The sequence below is a fragment of the Geotrypetes seraphini genome, chromosome 12 (genome assembly GCF_902459505.1).
Source record: "Geotrypetes seraphini chromosome 12, aGeoSer1.1, whole genome shotgun sequence".
In the NCBI taxonomy this organism is placed as follows: domain Eukaryota; kingdom Metazoa; phylum Chordata; class Amphibia; order Gymnophiona; family Dermophiidae; genus Geotrypetes; species Geotrypetes seraphini.
In genome coordinates, this window is record NC_047095.1 from 112,005,824 (window position 1) to 112,020,694 (window position 14,871).

The 14,871-nt window shown below is 42.1% G+C and overlaps 1 protein-coding gene across 2 annotated transcripts in view; it reads right to left on the reverse strand.

Moving 5' to 3' along the window:
* CAMSAP3 (calmodulin regulated spectrin associated protein family member 3) overlaps window positions 1-9,811 on the reverse strand; it is a 198,659-nt gene extending 188,848 nt beyond the window's left edge. The window contains exon 1 of one of the 2 annotated variants that reach the window (XM_033916157.1): window positions 9,571-9,811. In XM_033916157.1, the coding sequence (XP_033772048.1) occupies window positions 9,571-9,703 (133 nt within the window). In that variant the 5' untranslated portion in view covers window positions 9,704-9,811. The remainder of the gene's footprint in view (window positions 1-9,570) is intronic. The other variant, XM_033916158.1, reaches the window with a different exon arrangement.
* Between the last annotated feature and the right edge of the window lie 5,060 nt (window positions 9,812-14,871).

The window sequence follows — 14,871 nt, forward strand, 5'->3', positions numbered from 1 at the left end:
GACATGAAGATGGTTTCCCGTGGTTATCTGCAGGGACAGGAATGGTGATGAATTTTGTCACCGTGCTATTCTCTATTAGGAGTCACTGTCCAGGAAAAGAATCTAGGTGTCATTATTGAGGATATGTTGAAACCCTCAGCTCATTGTGTGGCGGTGGCCAAGAAAGCAAATGGAAGCGTTAGGAATTATCAGGAAAGAAATGGAAAATAAAGAAGAAAATGTTATAATGCCCTTGTATCGCTCTATAGTACTACCATACCTCAAATACTGTGAGCAGTTCTGGTTTCTGTATCTCAAAAGATATAGCGGAATTAGAAAAAGTACAGAAAAGGGTTAATAGTCAAAGGGCTCCTTTTACAAAGCCACGGTAGTGATTCCTGGTGCAGCAAATGTGATGAAACCCATATGAATTGAATGAGTTTTGTCGCATTTACTGTGTGGTAATCGCTACCGCCGCTTTGTAAAAGGAGCCCAAAGTAAGTTAAAACTAAAATAAAATATTTTAAAAGGAATTCCAAATACAGTCAAACCTCGGTTTACGAGTGCCGTGGTTTGCGAATGTTTTGCAAGACAAGAAAAACATTTGCAAAATCTGCGCCTCGGAAACCGAGCTTGACTCGATTTACAAGCGTCCCCGCAATCCGGCATCCCCCCGCTCGCGTCGCCCCCCCCCCCCACCGCGATCTGGCATCCCCCACTCACCCACCCACCCAAACACATTCGCTTACCCCATCTGGCACCGGCACCAGCATCAACGCACAGGACATGCCGGTGCCCGAAGATCTAAAGGCCCAGCACAAGGAAGAGGGAAGATCTTCGGGCACCAGCACCGGCATGTCCTGCGCATTGGTGCTGGTGCCAGATGGGGGTAAGCGAATGGGTTTGGGTGGGTGGGTGAGTGGGGGATGCCAGATCGCAGCAGGGGGGGGGGGGCAACGCAAGCAGGGGGGATGCCGGATTGCGGGGACGCTTGTAAATCGAGTCTAGCTCGGTTTCCGAAGCACAGATTTTGCAAATGTTTCTCTTGTCTTGCAAAACACTCACAAACCATGGCACTCGTAAACCGAGGTTTGACTGTATTTGGAATTCCTTTTAAAATATTTTATTTTAGTTTTAACTTACTTTGGGCTCCTTTTACAAAGCGGCGGTAGTGATTACCGCACGGTAAATGCGACAAAAAACTCATTCAATTCATATGGGTTTCATCGCATTTGCTGCACCAGGAATCACTACCGTGGCTTTGTAAAAGGAGCCCTTTGACTATTAACCGCTCTCTTGTTTTGTAAGGAAGGGCAGTATATTAAATAAAATTTAAATCATAACCACTAATTTCCTTAATCATAATTTTTTATATCACAATTAATAATTTAATGCAGGGGGTGACCTTTTACTTGCGACATCCATGTAAATGTGTTGTTAATTATCATTCTCATAAATATGTTTTCTTTGAGCCATCTCAACTGACAACTTTTCTCTCAACTGCATCTCTGGAGAAAGAAAGTGCTTAGTTTAAGGAAGGGTGCTTTAATCTCATCCGACTGGTTTAAATAATTACTTTGATTCGCCTAATTCCCTTCTTGGATCTGATTGAGGACTTGAGTAGAAATTTATGCTTATATTTGATATTTTTTGATATATGTTTTCATTTGTATTAATTTCTTGCTAAATTTCCTTTCTGTACAAGTTGTATGCTTGAATATATTGCAAAATTCAATAAATATTAAATAAAAAAAAATAATAATTAATGCAATAATTGCATAACTGTGAAACTTTCTAGTATCTTTCAAAAAGTGCATTGAGTAGGAGGATGTGTCATGAAGTTACATAGTAACTTTTAACAAATAGTTTCACTTTAACAAATAAACAGTTAAAAGAATATGGTAAACAAGGTTTAGATAAGTCCTACAGGTAATAAGCTACTGGGGATTGCTGCTTCTTGGAATTCTACCAGGTATTAGTGACCTGGGTTAGCCACAATTGGAACTGGGATATGGACTGGATCAATGGTCTCAAACCCGTGGCCTAGGGGCCACATGCGGCCCGCCCGGTACTATTTTGAGGCCCTCGGTATATTTATCCTAATCACAAAAGTAAAATAAAACAGTTTTTTGATCATATGTCTCTTCAGCTATAACTTACAATATTATTATTAAGACTTAGTCAAAAGGAAAGATTTATAAACTATAAAGGAGTTTTACCTCATGCAAAACTGTCACTTCTTTAATAAGACATTAGCTATTTTTTCTGAAGCCCTCCAAGTACCTACAAATCCAAAATTTGGCCCTGCAAAGGGTTTGAGTTTGACACCACTGGACTAGATGGACCTTTGGTATGACCCAGTATAGCAATTCAGGTCATATTACTTTGGCTGTGGCCTAACACCCCTCCGACTGAACTAATAAAAATAATCATCCAGTCTTCTTTTTGGACAGGGGTGTCAAACTCAGGCCTGCGGGCCAAAATTTGGCTTGCGATTTAGCCCGCCGTTCCTTCCCGGCTTCCCAGTCTCACATTAAAGCAGCCTGCAGAGGATCGCTGGTTGGCTGTAGCGATCCTAGCCGCGGTCCCATACATCAGAGGAGGGGGGGCGGGACCGCGGCGGAGGGAACGTGCTGCGGAGGCCGACGGCAGCCTGCTAGGATCGTTCCAGCCGACCAACGATCCTTTGCAGGCTGCTTTAAAAATGTGCGAGACTGGGAAGCCGGGATGGAGAGAGGGAAGGAACAGAGCCGGCGTGGGGGTTTGGAGAGGTTGTAACCCTATATTTCTACTAAGCCAAAAGATTGGACACCCCTGCTCTAAGGGCTCCTTTTACGAAGCTGCGTTAGCGGCTTTAGCGAATACACCTTTTTAGCGCACGCTAGCCAAAAAACTACCGCCTGCTCAAGAGGAGGCGGTAGCGGCTGGCAAATTAGCGCTCGCTATTACGTGCGTTAAAGCGCTAACGCGGCTTCGTAAAAGGAGCCCCAAGATAAGCCACCCCATGTTATTAGCCGTGGCGTTACTGAGGTAAAAACATCTAATTTGGCACGCCCCTGTAGGCCTTTGCAACTCTATAGTGACATTATCAGTGAACCAATAATGGAGTCATTCTTAATTGACATAATTTTTTTTTTGTCTACTGGACAATTCATAATTCATACGCTTTTCGAATTGTGGACTTGCTTATTTTAACTGTATCTATGAACATTCGTCGCTATCTACGATTTTTTTTTTTCTTTCAAGTAAACAGCACATTTAAATTCAATTAATCGTTTGGGTATTATCGTCTTTTTGTGCGCTGAAATATACTTTTAGCGAATGAGTTTTAGCAAACGAGTTTTTAAGATAGGCCGCATTTAAGCAAGCTGCACCCAATACGCAGGATTGTAGGTTTTCAGTATTCAGGTTTATTTAAAAATCTGATATACCGCCTTATCAAAATTCAAAGCGGTTTTACATAATATAAAAACAAAGTATAAAAAGAGTGTATGTTAAAAACAAAATTACAAATAATGCTACAAACAATCAAATGCACCGGCAAACATTAACTTACCGATACAGGATGGAAAAGGGCAGAAATACAATTTGTATAAAGAGAAAGAGGGGGGAAGAAGGACTAAAAGGAAGGGGAACGATAAAATAAAGAGTCTAGTATTTTGTAAAATAGGCTAAAATGATAAAAAAAATGGCAAGGAACAGATTTCCATTACCGTCCTTAAAAAGGACTATTATACACCGAAAGCGTCTTTAAAAAGAAAGGCCTATGTATAAGCCGCGGCCTATCGTTTGGGAAATTGGGTATTACCATTGAGGTACCTGGAGAGCTCACAATTTAAGTCTGTACCTGAAGAAAAAGGAGGATTAAGTGACTTGCCCAGTCGCAAGGAGCAGGGAATGAAACCCAGCTCCCCGGGCTCCTACTCCACTCCATATGAATCCTAGGCTCACGCTAGGGGCTCCTTTTACGAAGGCCCGTTAGCGGTTTGACGCACGCTAGACGTTGAACGCCAGCATTGAGCTGGCGTTAGTTCAAGCCGCTTGGCGCAGGTTTAGCGTGCGCTAAAAAGCTGCGTGCGCTAAAACCGCTAAACGCGGCTTCGCAAACGAAGCCCTAGGTATTAAACAGAACGTCAAAGTATTTCCAGGTTACAGCAATGTAACGCAGAAAGAAAATCACACCAAGCAGAGTCCAATCAAAAAGTGATTATTTCAAAATCGCATGCACTCGTGACATATTCCACAGCTTAACCGGACAATGATTTGGGGGAGGGGGGGAACCAACCCCAAAACTCATTTGTTTTAAATCTACTTCCGATTACTTTCATTAAACATTTCCTAGTCTTTGTACTATTAGAAAACGTAAACCGTTCTATTTCCCTTGGCATTCCTTCCGATCTTGAACAAATCACTTCATCCACCCTTGCCTCAAGTACAAACCTAGGGCCTTATTTGTCATTCTGCGTTAATTATAAGTTAAAACACGTGGAGAGGAATTTTACAAGACAGGTCATCTAATTGGGATGCCAAGTTAGTACCCGTGTGTCTTATAATTGTCCCACAAAAGCAGCCAGAATTATAGCTATAATGAAGCCACATACCATCAGGAGGTGGTGTGTAAACGCATATGACCTGAGTCTATTTTATAGAACCTCCATTCTACTTGTTTTGCTCAGGTTTATGCCCCATGAGCACACCTACCCCCCAGTTAGGTAATGTACACATCTAATTGTCATTATGTGCACAGAGAGTGATTTTATAAAAGGCCTTTTACAGGCCCATAAAAGTGTTATTCAACTAGAGAGTTGCGTGGGGACAGAAATCCCACCCATCCCCGCCCGGATCCTCTCCGTCCCCACCTGTCCACACCACGAACCTCTCCGTCCCCACCCATCCCCGCAATGAATTACCTCCATCCCCACCCGCCCCCATAAAAAGCAGCAATTACTTCCGACAGGATCATCAATTCCACAGTTTCTTTTGTGTTTGCGCTGCTGTTTTCCTTGTGGAATCTCTTTGGTGGAACCCTTTTTTTGTTTTCTGTTCAGGTAATTAACTTATAAACCCCCCTCTTTTACTAAGGCTGACGTGTCCATTATATTATATGGACGAACCCTGCTTCCAAAGCCTTCCATCCCCGTGGGAGTCCCGTTGGCTAGAGGGGGGTCCCCGTGGGAGTCCCGTGGGCCAAAGGGGGATCCCCGTGGGTTAGGGGAGATTCCCGCGATCCCCGTTCCTGTGCAGACCTCTATATTCAACATGCTAACCAGTTAACATGTTATTAATGTGGTTTAATATGTTAGTAAGTCAGACCCTCAAACTGTAAGCTCTCTTGGAAGGAAGGAAAAAGTTTACTTAAACTATACCTTGTCTTAAACTTAGGTTAGATATGGATTTAATTACTTTTTGCCAAAACTAAAGCAGTAACTATGGGTTCGAAAGAAACCAGATTATTTCCTGCCCTGGCAAATCAACCTACCTGCTGGAACAATGCCCTTATTACTCTTAAAAACTATAAATGGCGATTCACAATGTTATTTTCTGCGTGCAGTCAGATTCTGGTTTTCTATACTGAAGTAATTTAGCCGAAGGTGCCCCTTTTCAGTTTACTGAAAATAAAACCTCCTTCCGACTCCACCCCTCCACTGAGCAGTGTTCAGAACCTGAAGAAACGGAGGGTTGCCCAGGGTCTTGGGCTACTAATACCAACTTCATTTTTATATACCGCAATACCACAGAGCGGTTTACAGAGGAAGAGACTGTATACAGACAGCGAAATTACGAAAAAAAACCTTCAAAACTACATTAGTACAGTAAAACCTTGATTTGCGAGCATAATTCGTTCCAGGAGCATGCTTGTAATCCAAAGCACTCGTATATCGAAGCGAATTTCCCCATAGGAAATAATGGAAACTAAGATGTTTCGTTCTACAACCCAAAAACTTTAATACAAAATACTATATGTACTTGTATTGCAAGACCTTGCTCGTTTAGAACAGTCACTATAGCATCAGAGAGAAAAGAACCATTGGCTCTGTTGTGATGATGTGACTGGTGTATACTGTATGTATGGGAAGGGGTAAAATGCGGACCTCACGGACCTGATGGACCTCGCGGATCTAAACCCGTACGGCCTTAAAAATCTGAGGTCCGTGTCGGTCCGTGTCCCTGCCGCTTGTAGTTTCTGTCGCTGACAGACCTTGATTGAGATTTGAGCGCTGACGGATCCGTCTCAGCATAGGGAGGGAAAAGTGTTAGGATCCGTCAGCGCTAAAAATCTCTTCCAGGTCTGTCAGAGCCAGAGACTAGTGCTAGAGCGGCAGAGCAGAAGCCAAGAGAGCGGGGACATAGGTTTTGGACGTGCGTTATGGAAAAGAAGTCTCCAAAGTCCAGCACTCGTCTCTGGCTCTGACAGACCTCGAAGAGATTTTTAGCGCTGACGGATCCTACCTAACACTTTCCCCTCCCTATGCTGAGACGGATCCGTCAGCGCTCAAATCTCATCAAGGTCTGTCAGCGACAGAAACTACAAGCGGCAGGGACGCGGACCTCAGATTTTTAAGGCCGTACGGGTTTAGATCCGCGAGATCCGCGTTTTACCCCTTCCCTGTATGTACTCGTATTGCAAGACTTTGCTAGTTTAGAAGTCACTACACTCCCGCAAGGTCAGAGAGAGAACAACCAACGGCTCAGTTGTGATGTGTGTATACTGTGTGTACTTGTATTGCAAGACAGACAGTGCTTGTATATCAAGTTAAAATTTAATGAAATGTTTTGCTTGTCTCAATACAATCTTAACATTCCTTCTTTAAAAATTATTGGCACACGTCGCACCTCCATTTTTTCTGTGACAGCCCCTATGATCTGGAATACTCTTCCTTTATACTTAAAAATGGAAAAAAAAACTTAAAAAAATTTTAAAAGCAATTTAAAGTGCTTTCTTTTTAAAGATGCTTTTAATCGATCAATTGTATTTTAGAGATTAACCTATTCTTGTTTTTTTTACATTTATTTTCCCAGTCCCTTTTGTGTTTACCTTAAATGTTTCTCACATTTTCTATATCAATTGTATTTCTCCCCCTCTTCCTATTCGTGTTTAGGGGCCTTTCGGCCCGTATTTACCTAGTATGTAATTGCTGTCAGTCTTGTAGGTTTTTTTTTTATAGACATGTATGTTTTAATTGTTACATTTTTGTTTAAATGTTATTTTAAACCTTGTTCAACGCTTTGTAGTTTCGAAAAAGCGTTTAATCAAAAATCTGAATAAACAAACAAACTTGCAATCCAAGGTTTAACTGTATATTAAAAATTAGTCAAATTTATCTGGAAGTATTTTAAAGATACTACTCCACTCCATATGAATCCTAGGCTCACACAAGGTATTAAACAGAATGTCAAACTATTTCCACATCAGAGACCTTTGCTGAACACGTGACCAGCTTGACAGTACAGAACCAACACACGTTTGCTGTTCTGCAGCGCGTGAGTAACAAAACACACAAGGAAACAAATCTACTTATGTACGCTGATCAGGGGGCGTGGACGTTTTACGTCATCGCACCTGCGGGAGCGCGAGGCTTACGATTACCTGGCGCCGAGTCACCATTACCCAGAATCCTTTGAAACCGAATTCCAGTTCCCCAATGCCACAAAAAAAAAAAAAAAAAGAACTTTACGGCCGTCGCTCAAAACACAATGGATTCAATACTCCCGCAGTCATGTTTGCGCAGTGTTTTATATACGATTAGGCTCGCGCTAGGTATGAAAACAGAACGTCAGCCGGAGAGCTCCGGATCGAAACCGCCGAGCGCGGCCAGTCTAGAGATTTTAGCGTTTGTTTTCAAGCGCCCCCGACATTATGACATAAAGCGGTATCGGATTAAATTTTTTACAACTGTCCTTCAAAATGGGGGGGGGGGGGGAAATGGGGGGGAAGGAGGGGGAGGGGGGTTTGCGCATATCCAATTACGTTCTTAGGAAAGAAATGGGAGCTGGGATTTAACACGCATGCACACAGCAGGTTGCAGCTGCAAATTCCAGGAAATAAAAGCCAAACACTTAACACCTATGGAAACTCCCCTACCCCGTTTTAACACAAATAAAGACAAGGGAAATGTCTGGGGGGGGGGGGGGGAACTGGAAGAAAGTCATTTAATTCCGGAACATTTAAAACCCCCTAAACAGCCAATCATAATCTACACCCCCCCCCCCCCCCAAATCTCGATATTTTATTCATGGCCCTTCGGAACAAAGGAAAATCGCGAGCAGCTAGAGAGCCAGAAAAGGAAGACCACGGTCTCGAAATTAATCGCAAGAATAAGTCGACTCCGAGAAATAACGTCACCGGTCGGGCCTGTTTCCTTATAATGAGGCAGGGCCAAAGCCCGGGAGGGGGAGGACGATACAGGTGAATTGCCCTGAAACCATATTAGGGAGGGGGAGAAACCCTCACATTAACAGATACTACTCGCCTTCTCCCCTCCCTATAATAACTGACATATCGTATAGATTAGATATATCAAGAACTCTAGCCAGAAGGAGAAATTATGAAACACAAAAAAAATAATCGAGGGTTTTTAAAAAAAAAAATCGTATCACGATTTGGGTCTTTACTAAAATGTGTAATCAAGTTGAACTATTTAAAGCAATTAAGCCTTTATGCTCGCTTAATCCCTCTATGATATGTCTATTATTTCCCGGGATCAAGAATGAAAACGTTTCGGGTTTAAAGGGAGCTCGGGTTTTAACTGTGGTGCTTTCTCTTACAGCAGGCTGCCTTTATCATCATCATCATCATCATCATTATTATTGGTTTGCTTATTTCCTTCCTCTCCCTTCAGGTCTTTAAGACAAAAGAGGAGATACGAGAGAAGAAACATCCCCTATATCAGCCCTATCAAAACCATTACCAGTGAATCCGAGAGCCTTTTTTTTAATTATTATTTTACCCTGGCACAGGGGGAATGAAATGCATTCTTGTCGTGGCATGCCGCCCATTTAAGCCATCTGGAAATATTACCCGAGGTTAACCCCCCCTAAAAGTCACTTCACAGCAGATCCCCCTGAATAATCACGCATTAATCGCCCCTTTTAATCCAGTGACAAAAAATGAGCTTGCAATCCAGTCCAGAGATATAAGGTGTGGGTAGAAATACAAGAAAAAGAATATATAACTGCTTTTGCCCCCCCCCCCCTGCATTAATCGCCCTTTGCAAAAATGAGCTTGCAATCCAGTCCAGAGATATAAGGTGTGGGTAGCAATACAAAAAATCCAACAAACAAGAAAAAGAAAGTCGACTATATAACTACTTTCGCCCTCCCCCCCCCCTGCAAAAATGAGCTTGCAATCCAGGCCAATCTAACCAAGGTGTGTGTAGAAACACAAGAAACTGGACTAAATAATTGCTTTCACCCCCCCCCCCCACTAATTTTCTTAAGGATTCCCCTCTCCCATATCAACATTTTTTTTTTTAACCTATTCAGACAAGAATGCCTTGCCCGCCCATTCCCCCCCCCCCCCAACTTGCACGGTTCCAAGAGCACCTAGGTGCAAGCCAGCTCGCCCACCCACCCTGCCCTGCCGTCTCCTACCTGCTCCGTAAGACTTGGCCAGCGCCCACGTCAGGCCAGCCCGAACCTTCGCCCTGCCGAAGTCGTACTGGTCCAGCGGCTTGATCTCGGGCACGAGGAAGGACTTCTTCATCGCCTCCGTCGCATCCACCATCGCCGGCGAGATCAGCGGTGCTGCGGCTCCATGACGGGGCAGCCCGGACGCTCCCAATCGCACGGGTGGAAACAACCCCCCCCCCCCTCTCTCTCCTACTTTTTATCCCCTCCCGGCAACGGGATCTCGGTAAGCCAAGGTGCCCCGAGACAGAAAAAAAAAAAGCGATCAAACGCCCGATCCCGACCTTTAAAAATCCAGTCTCCGAGATTCCCTTCCTCTTTTCCCCCGTTCTCAGGTGCTTCTCTCCTCCCCCCTCCTCCTTTCGCATGTGATGGCTGCCATCCCCTGTCAATCAAGAGGGGGAGGCGGGACAAGAGAAGCAGCCCTCTTTTTGCAGGTGATTCTGTGTGTGAGCTGAGGCGACCAAATTCGTCACACTTCGCTCTGCTGCTTGGTTTTTTTTTTAACTTGTTTTAAGCAAGGGCTCTGCAATGGGGATCCCTGTGTTATGTCTTTAAAAATGGAAAGATTCGTGGCCATTCAGAAGGGAAGTTGCAAAAAAAAAAAAAAAAAAGTATGGAAGTTTGGGAACCATGAACTAAATATTGTAAGGAATGACTTAATTAATTATTTATTTAATTCTTTATTCATTTTTAAGATTACATTAAGTGTTACATATATTCAATCACATTAACAATAAATATATCACTTACAGACTAAAACTCTACAACAATTGTTGTTACCACTGGCTGCTTTGAATTTAGTTGTGGCTGGGGATTTTAATGCTGTTATAGATCCTTATATGGATAAAAAAAAAAACCTAGTAGAAGTATGAAATCATTAGGATTGGATAATTTGGTAATAAATTGTGATTTGAAAGATATTTGGCGAATATTTCATTTTAATGATCGGGAATTTTCGTTTTGTTCCCATGTTCATAAATCTTTTTCAAGGATAGATTATATATTGGTATCAAATTCATTAGTTCAACAAGGAATGACTTATTTATTTAATTGAGGAAAACATACACATCCTGGGGAGGGGGGTATGTTTTTGACACTTTTTGAGAGGTATAGATAGGTTGTTTATAGGTCATTTTATGAGTGGTTGGTCAATTGGATAAATGGGCGGGGGAAAATAATTTTTGTCATTATTTTTAACAAGTTTATTGTGCTGAAATATTAATATTTTATGTAAATGCATCATTTACTGTGCACAATTAAAGTTTTAAAAATGAATAAAGAAGTTTTTTTTTTTTAAAAAGAAACCTCTGCAATAACCTGACTGCTGTGTATTCTCCAAATATCAAAAAGCCTTAAAAAATTTTTTTAAAAAAAATCTTTATTCATTTTCAAATCAAACAACAAGTGCACAAAAATATATCATACAAATAATTCCAATATAGCACTATAATATCTAACACATAAAATCTAATAGTGTAAAAAAAAAAAAAAACATCCCCACCCACCCTTCATCACATTTTCAACTAAAATAGAGTGTACTATATGTATATAACATATGATAACAAATCTTATTAAATTACACCCCAAATCCACCCTCCCCCTTGAGTGTGCTAAACAGAGCTAAGAAAGAAAAGAAAAGAATTAATGTCTTTTCATCACAATGGCCCCCATATCTTTACAAAGCCTTAAATTTAAAAAAAAAAAGTTTGAGGAGGTTAGAACCATATAGACCTGCTCCCAGTTAAACAATCAGTCAGCATCAGCAATATGTTATCTCACTGATTTGCTAAACTTCATTCTATATAATTTAACAATATTTTCAGGTCCTCAGCAGGCCACCACACACTCAAACCATCTCATTGTGAGGGGCTTTATGCTCCCACTCGTCATTGGACCCAGTATACGTTTTACTGTGTATATTTCATAAATATTTTTAAGAAAAATTTTTTAAAAATATATGCTAAAAGCACTTAGCTTGTAAATTCGACACTAATCGGGAGGGTAGAAACATCAATCGCCAACATGTTTCGCCCGTATGATTCAAAGGGCTTTATCAAGGCTCCCTCTCCCATTCAAACCGCTATCTCCAACCATTGCGTCTGTTAAACAATGACACGGGGCCAAATTTTTCCCTGTCCCCGCGGGAACTCATTTTCCCATCCCATCCCGGCGAGTTCTTGTCCTGTCCCTGCCCCGTTCCTGCAAGCTCTGTCCTCATCTGCACATTCTTAAAACACTTTAAAATAATAAGAATCCGAGACTTTTGCGGTTAAGGCAGAGGATACAGGAAGGGACAGGGACAAAACTCGCGGGGACAAATTTCTCCTCGTGTCATTCTCTACTCCTAGTTCCCAAAATTGTACACAGAACCATCCATAAACACAAGCGTTGCCTGGATATTTATTTATCCCAATCTTCTATTAGATGGGAAAAGGAATCGTGGACATCTTCATGATTAGCAGCAAGAATGACCCTCTCTGTGGCTCTCTAAACGGCATCAGGAGTGTCAGTATTCATCTCAGCAAGCCCTAAAACTGTGGATTAGACACTAATATCTCTCGTTTTTGATAATTTTTACGTCACCCTCCTTTCCACCCCCACAGTATTTTGTCCCAGATAGTAAGTCATATGTATACCAAGTTTGGTTGAAATCTCTCCATGTGTTTCAGAGATATGCTGCACAAAGTATGGATTAAACAGTAATATCTGTCGTTTTCAAAGATTTTTACATCACCCCCTTCCCACCCTCACAGTATTTTTCCCCAAATAGTAAGTGATATATATGTATACCAAGTTTGGTTGAAATCTGTCCATGCGTTTCAGAGTTATGCTGGAACATACACACACACACACATCTGATTTTATATATATTATTTTTCTAATTGCTGTGTATTCTCTCCATAGTTATGCCGTCAAGAAACTTTACACCGTACACATAGATCAAAATCACAGAGATCTGGAACAACCTTACCTTCCCTCTTCGGAACTTGAGCTCTCTCCAAGTTTTCCGCAAACATCTGAAAACCTGGCTTTTTAAAAAAATGTAAGTCTCTCTCCAACTTTGGTATCCCAAGTCCTCAAAAACTCTTATCTGGCATCTCAAATCCTCTAATTATTCTTCATGCTTCAACCCCTAACCCGTTATTGTAGTTCCTTCCTATTTCATCTCCTGTAAACCGTGCCGAGCTCTACGAACGTGGAGAAGATGCAGTATACAAACCTAAGGATTATATTAGATTAGATTGTTTCCAAATAAAGTAATTTATTATTTTTTCATTCATTCTTGTTGGAGTCTTTGAGTAATCATAGGCTTCAAAAATTGTTCCAACAAGGAATGAATTTCAGAAAAATAAACTCACCTTGAAGACTAGAAAAAAAAAAAAAAGAAACTCCCTGACAAGTTTACTGTATTTTTATTTTTTCTTTCAAAATATTATCTAGGTGAGCTACTTTTCCAGTGATCCTGATGGGTAACACAAATAGGAGAGTAGTTTTATATCTGACACAGACATATAAAGCAAATAGGTGAACATCAGAGTTTTCCCAGCTTTGTCCTGGTGATCCCACAGCCAGTCAGGTTTTCCCTCCCAAAATCCACCATGATTTGTATACATTAGAGCAGTGTTTCTCAACTCGATCCCGGAGTACCCCCTTGCCAGTCAAGTTTTCAAGAGATCCACAATTAATATGCATGATAGAAATTTGCATATAATGGAGGCAGTATATGCAAATCAAGTTTATGCAAATTCAATGTGGATATCCTGAAAACCTGACTGGCAAGGGGGTACTCCAGGACCGAGTTGAAAAACTTTGCATTAGAGACATGGAGGGGCATCTCAAAAGAACATCCAGGCCAGAATTTGGGACAGCTTGTTCATAACAGCTTTGGGACAGCTTGTTATTTTTGTACAGAAACCCCCCCCCCCCTTGGATTTCTTATTCGAAAATAATTCCAATAAGGACCAAACAAAGGACAACCAGAAGGAACACAAAAGGCACCAAAAGGACTGTTACCGAGAGGTTAGGAAAGCAAAAAGAGAATATGAGGAGAGGCTGGCGGGGGAAGCAAGAAACTTCAAACCATTCTTCAAGTATGTGAAGGGGAAACAACCAGCCAGAGAGGAAGTGGGACCGTTAGACGATGGAGACAGGAAGGGAGTAGTAAAGGAGGAAAAAGAGATAGCTGACAGGTTAAACAAGTTCTTCTCGTCAGTCTTCACGAGAGAGGGCACATCCAATATCCCAGAACCCGAGCAGCACATAAACGGAGACCCTGATGAGAAACTAGTCCAACTAGAGGTAAACAAAGAGGATGTTCTCAGAAAGATAGACAGACTGAAGAGCGACAAATCACCAGGTCCGGACGGCATCCACCCAAGGGTATTAAAAGAACTGAGAAACGAAATAGCGGATACACTAAGCCAAATATGTAACCTATCCTTAAAAACTGGGGAGATCCCAGAAGACTGGAAAATAGCCAATGTCACGCCCATCTTTAAGAAGGGATCAAGGGGTGACCCGGGAAACTACAGGCCGGTGAGCTTGACCTCGGTTCCGGGAAAGATGATGGAAGCACTAGTCAAGGACGCAATCTGCGAATACATAGAAGGCAATGGACAACTGAAGGCGAGCCAGCACGGCTTCTGCAAGGGAAGGTCGTGCCTCACGAACTTACTGTATTTCTTCGAAGGAATAAACAACCAGGTGGATAAAGCGGAATCCATAGACATCATTTACCTTGACTTCCAAAAAGCCTTCGATAAGGTACCTCACGAAAGACTACTTAAGAAACTGTGGAGCCACGGGGTGCAGGGGGATATCCACCGATGGATCAAACACTGGCTGGCAGGCAGGAAGCAGAGGGTTGGAGTAAAGGGCCATTACTCAGACTGGCAATGGGTTACGAGTGGAGTTCCACAGGGGTCGATGCTGGGACCAATCCTGTTCAATATATTCATCAACGACCTGGAGATGAGGACGACATGCGAGGTTATCAAATTTGCTGATGACACCAAGCTTTGCAGCAGGGTTAGAAACACGGAAGACTGTGAGGTCCTGCAAAGAGACCTAACAAGACTGGAAGAGTGGGCAAAAAAATGGCAAATGAGTTTTAATATAGAGAAATGTAAGGTCATGCATGTAGGGAAAAAGAACCTGATGTTCAGCTACAAAATGGGGGGATCACTGCTAGGGGTAAGCAACCTTGAAAGAGACCTGGGGGTGATGGTGGACACAACATTGAAAGCATCAACTCAGTGCGCA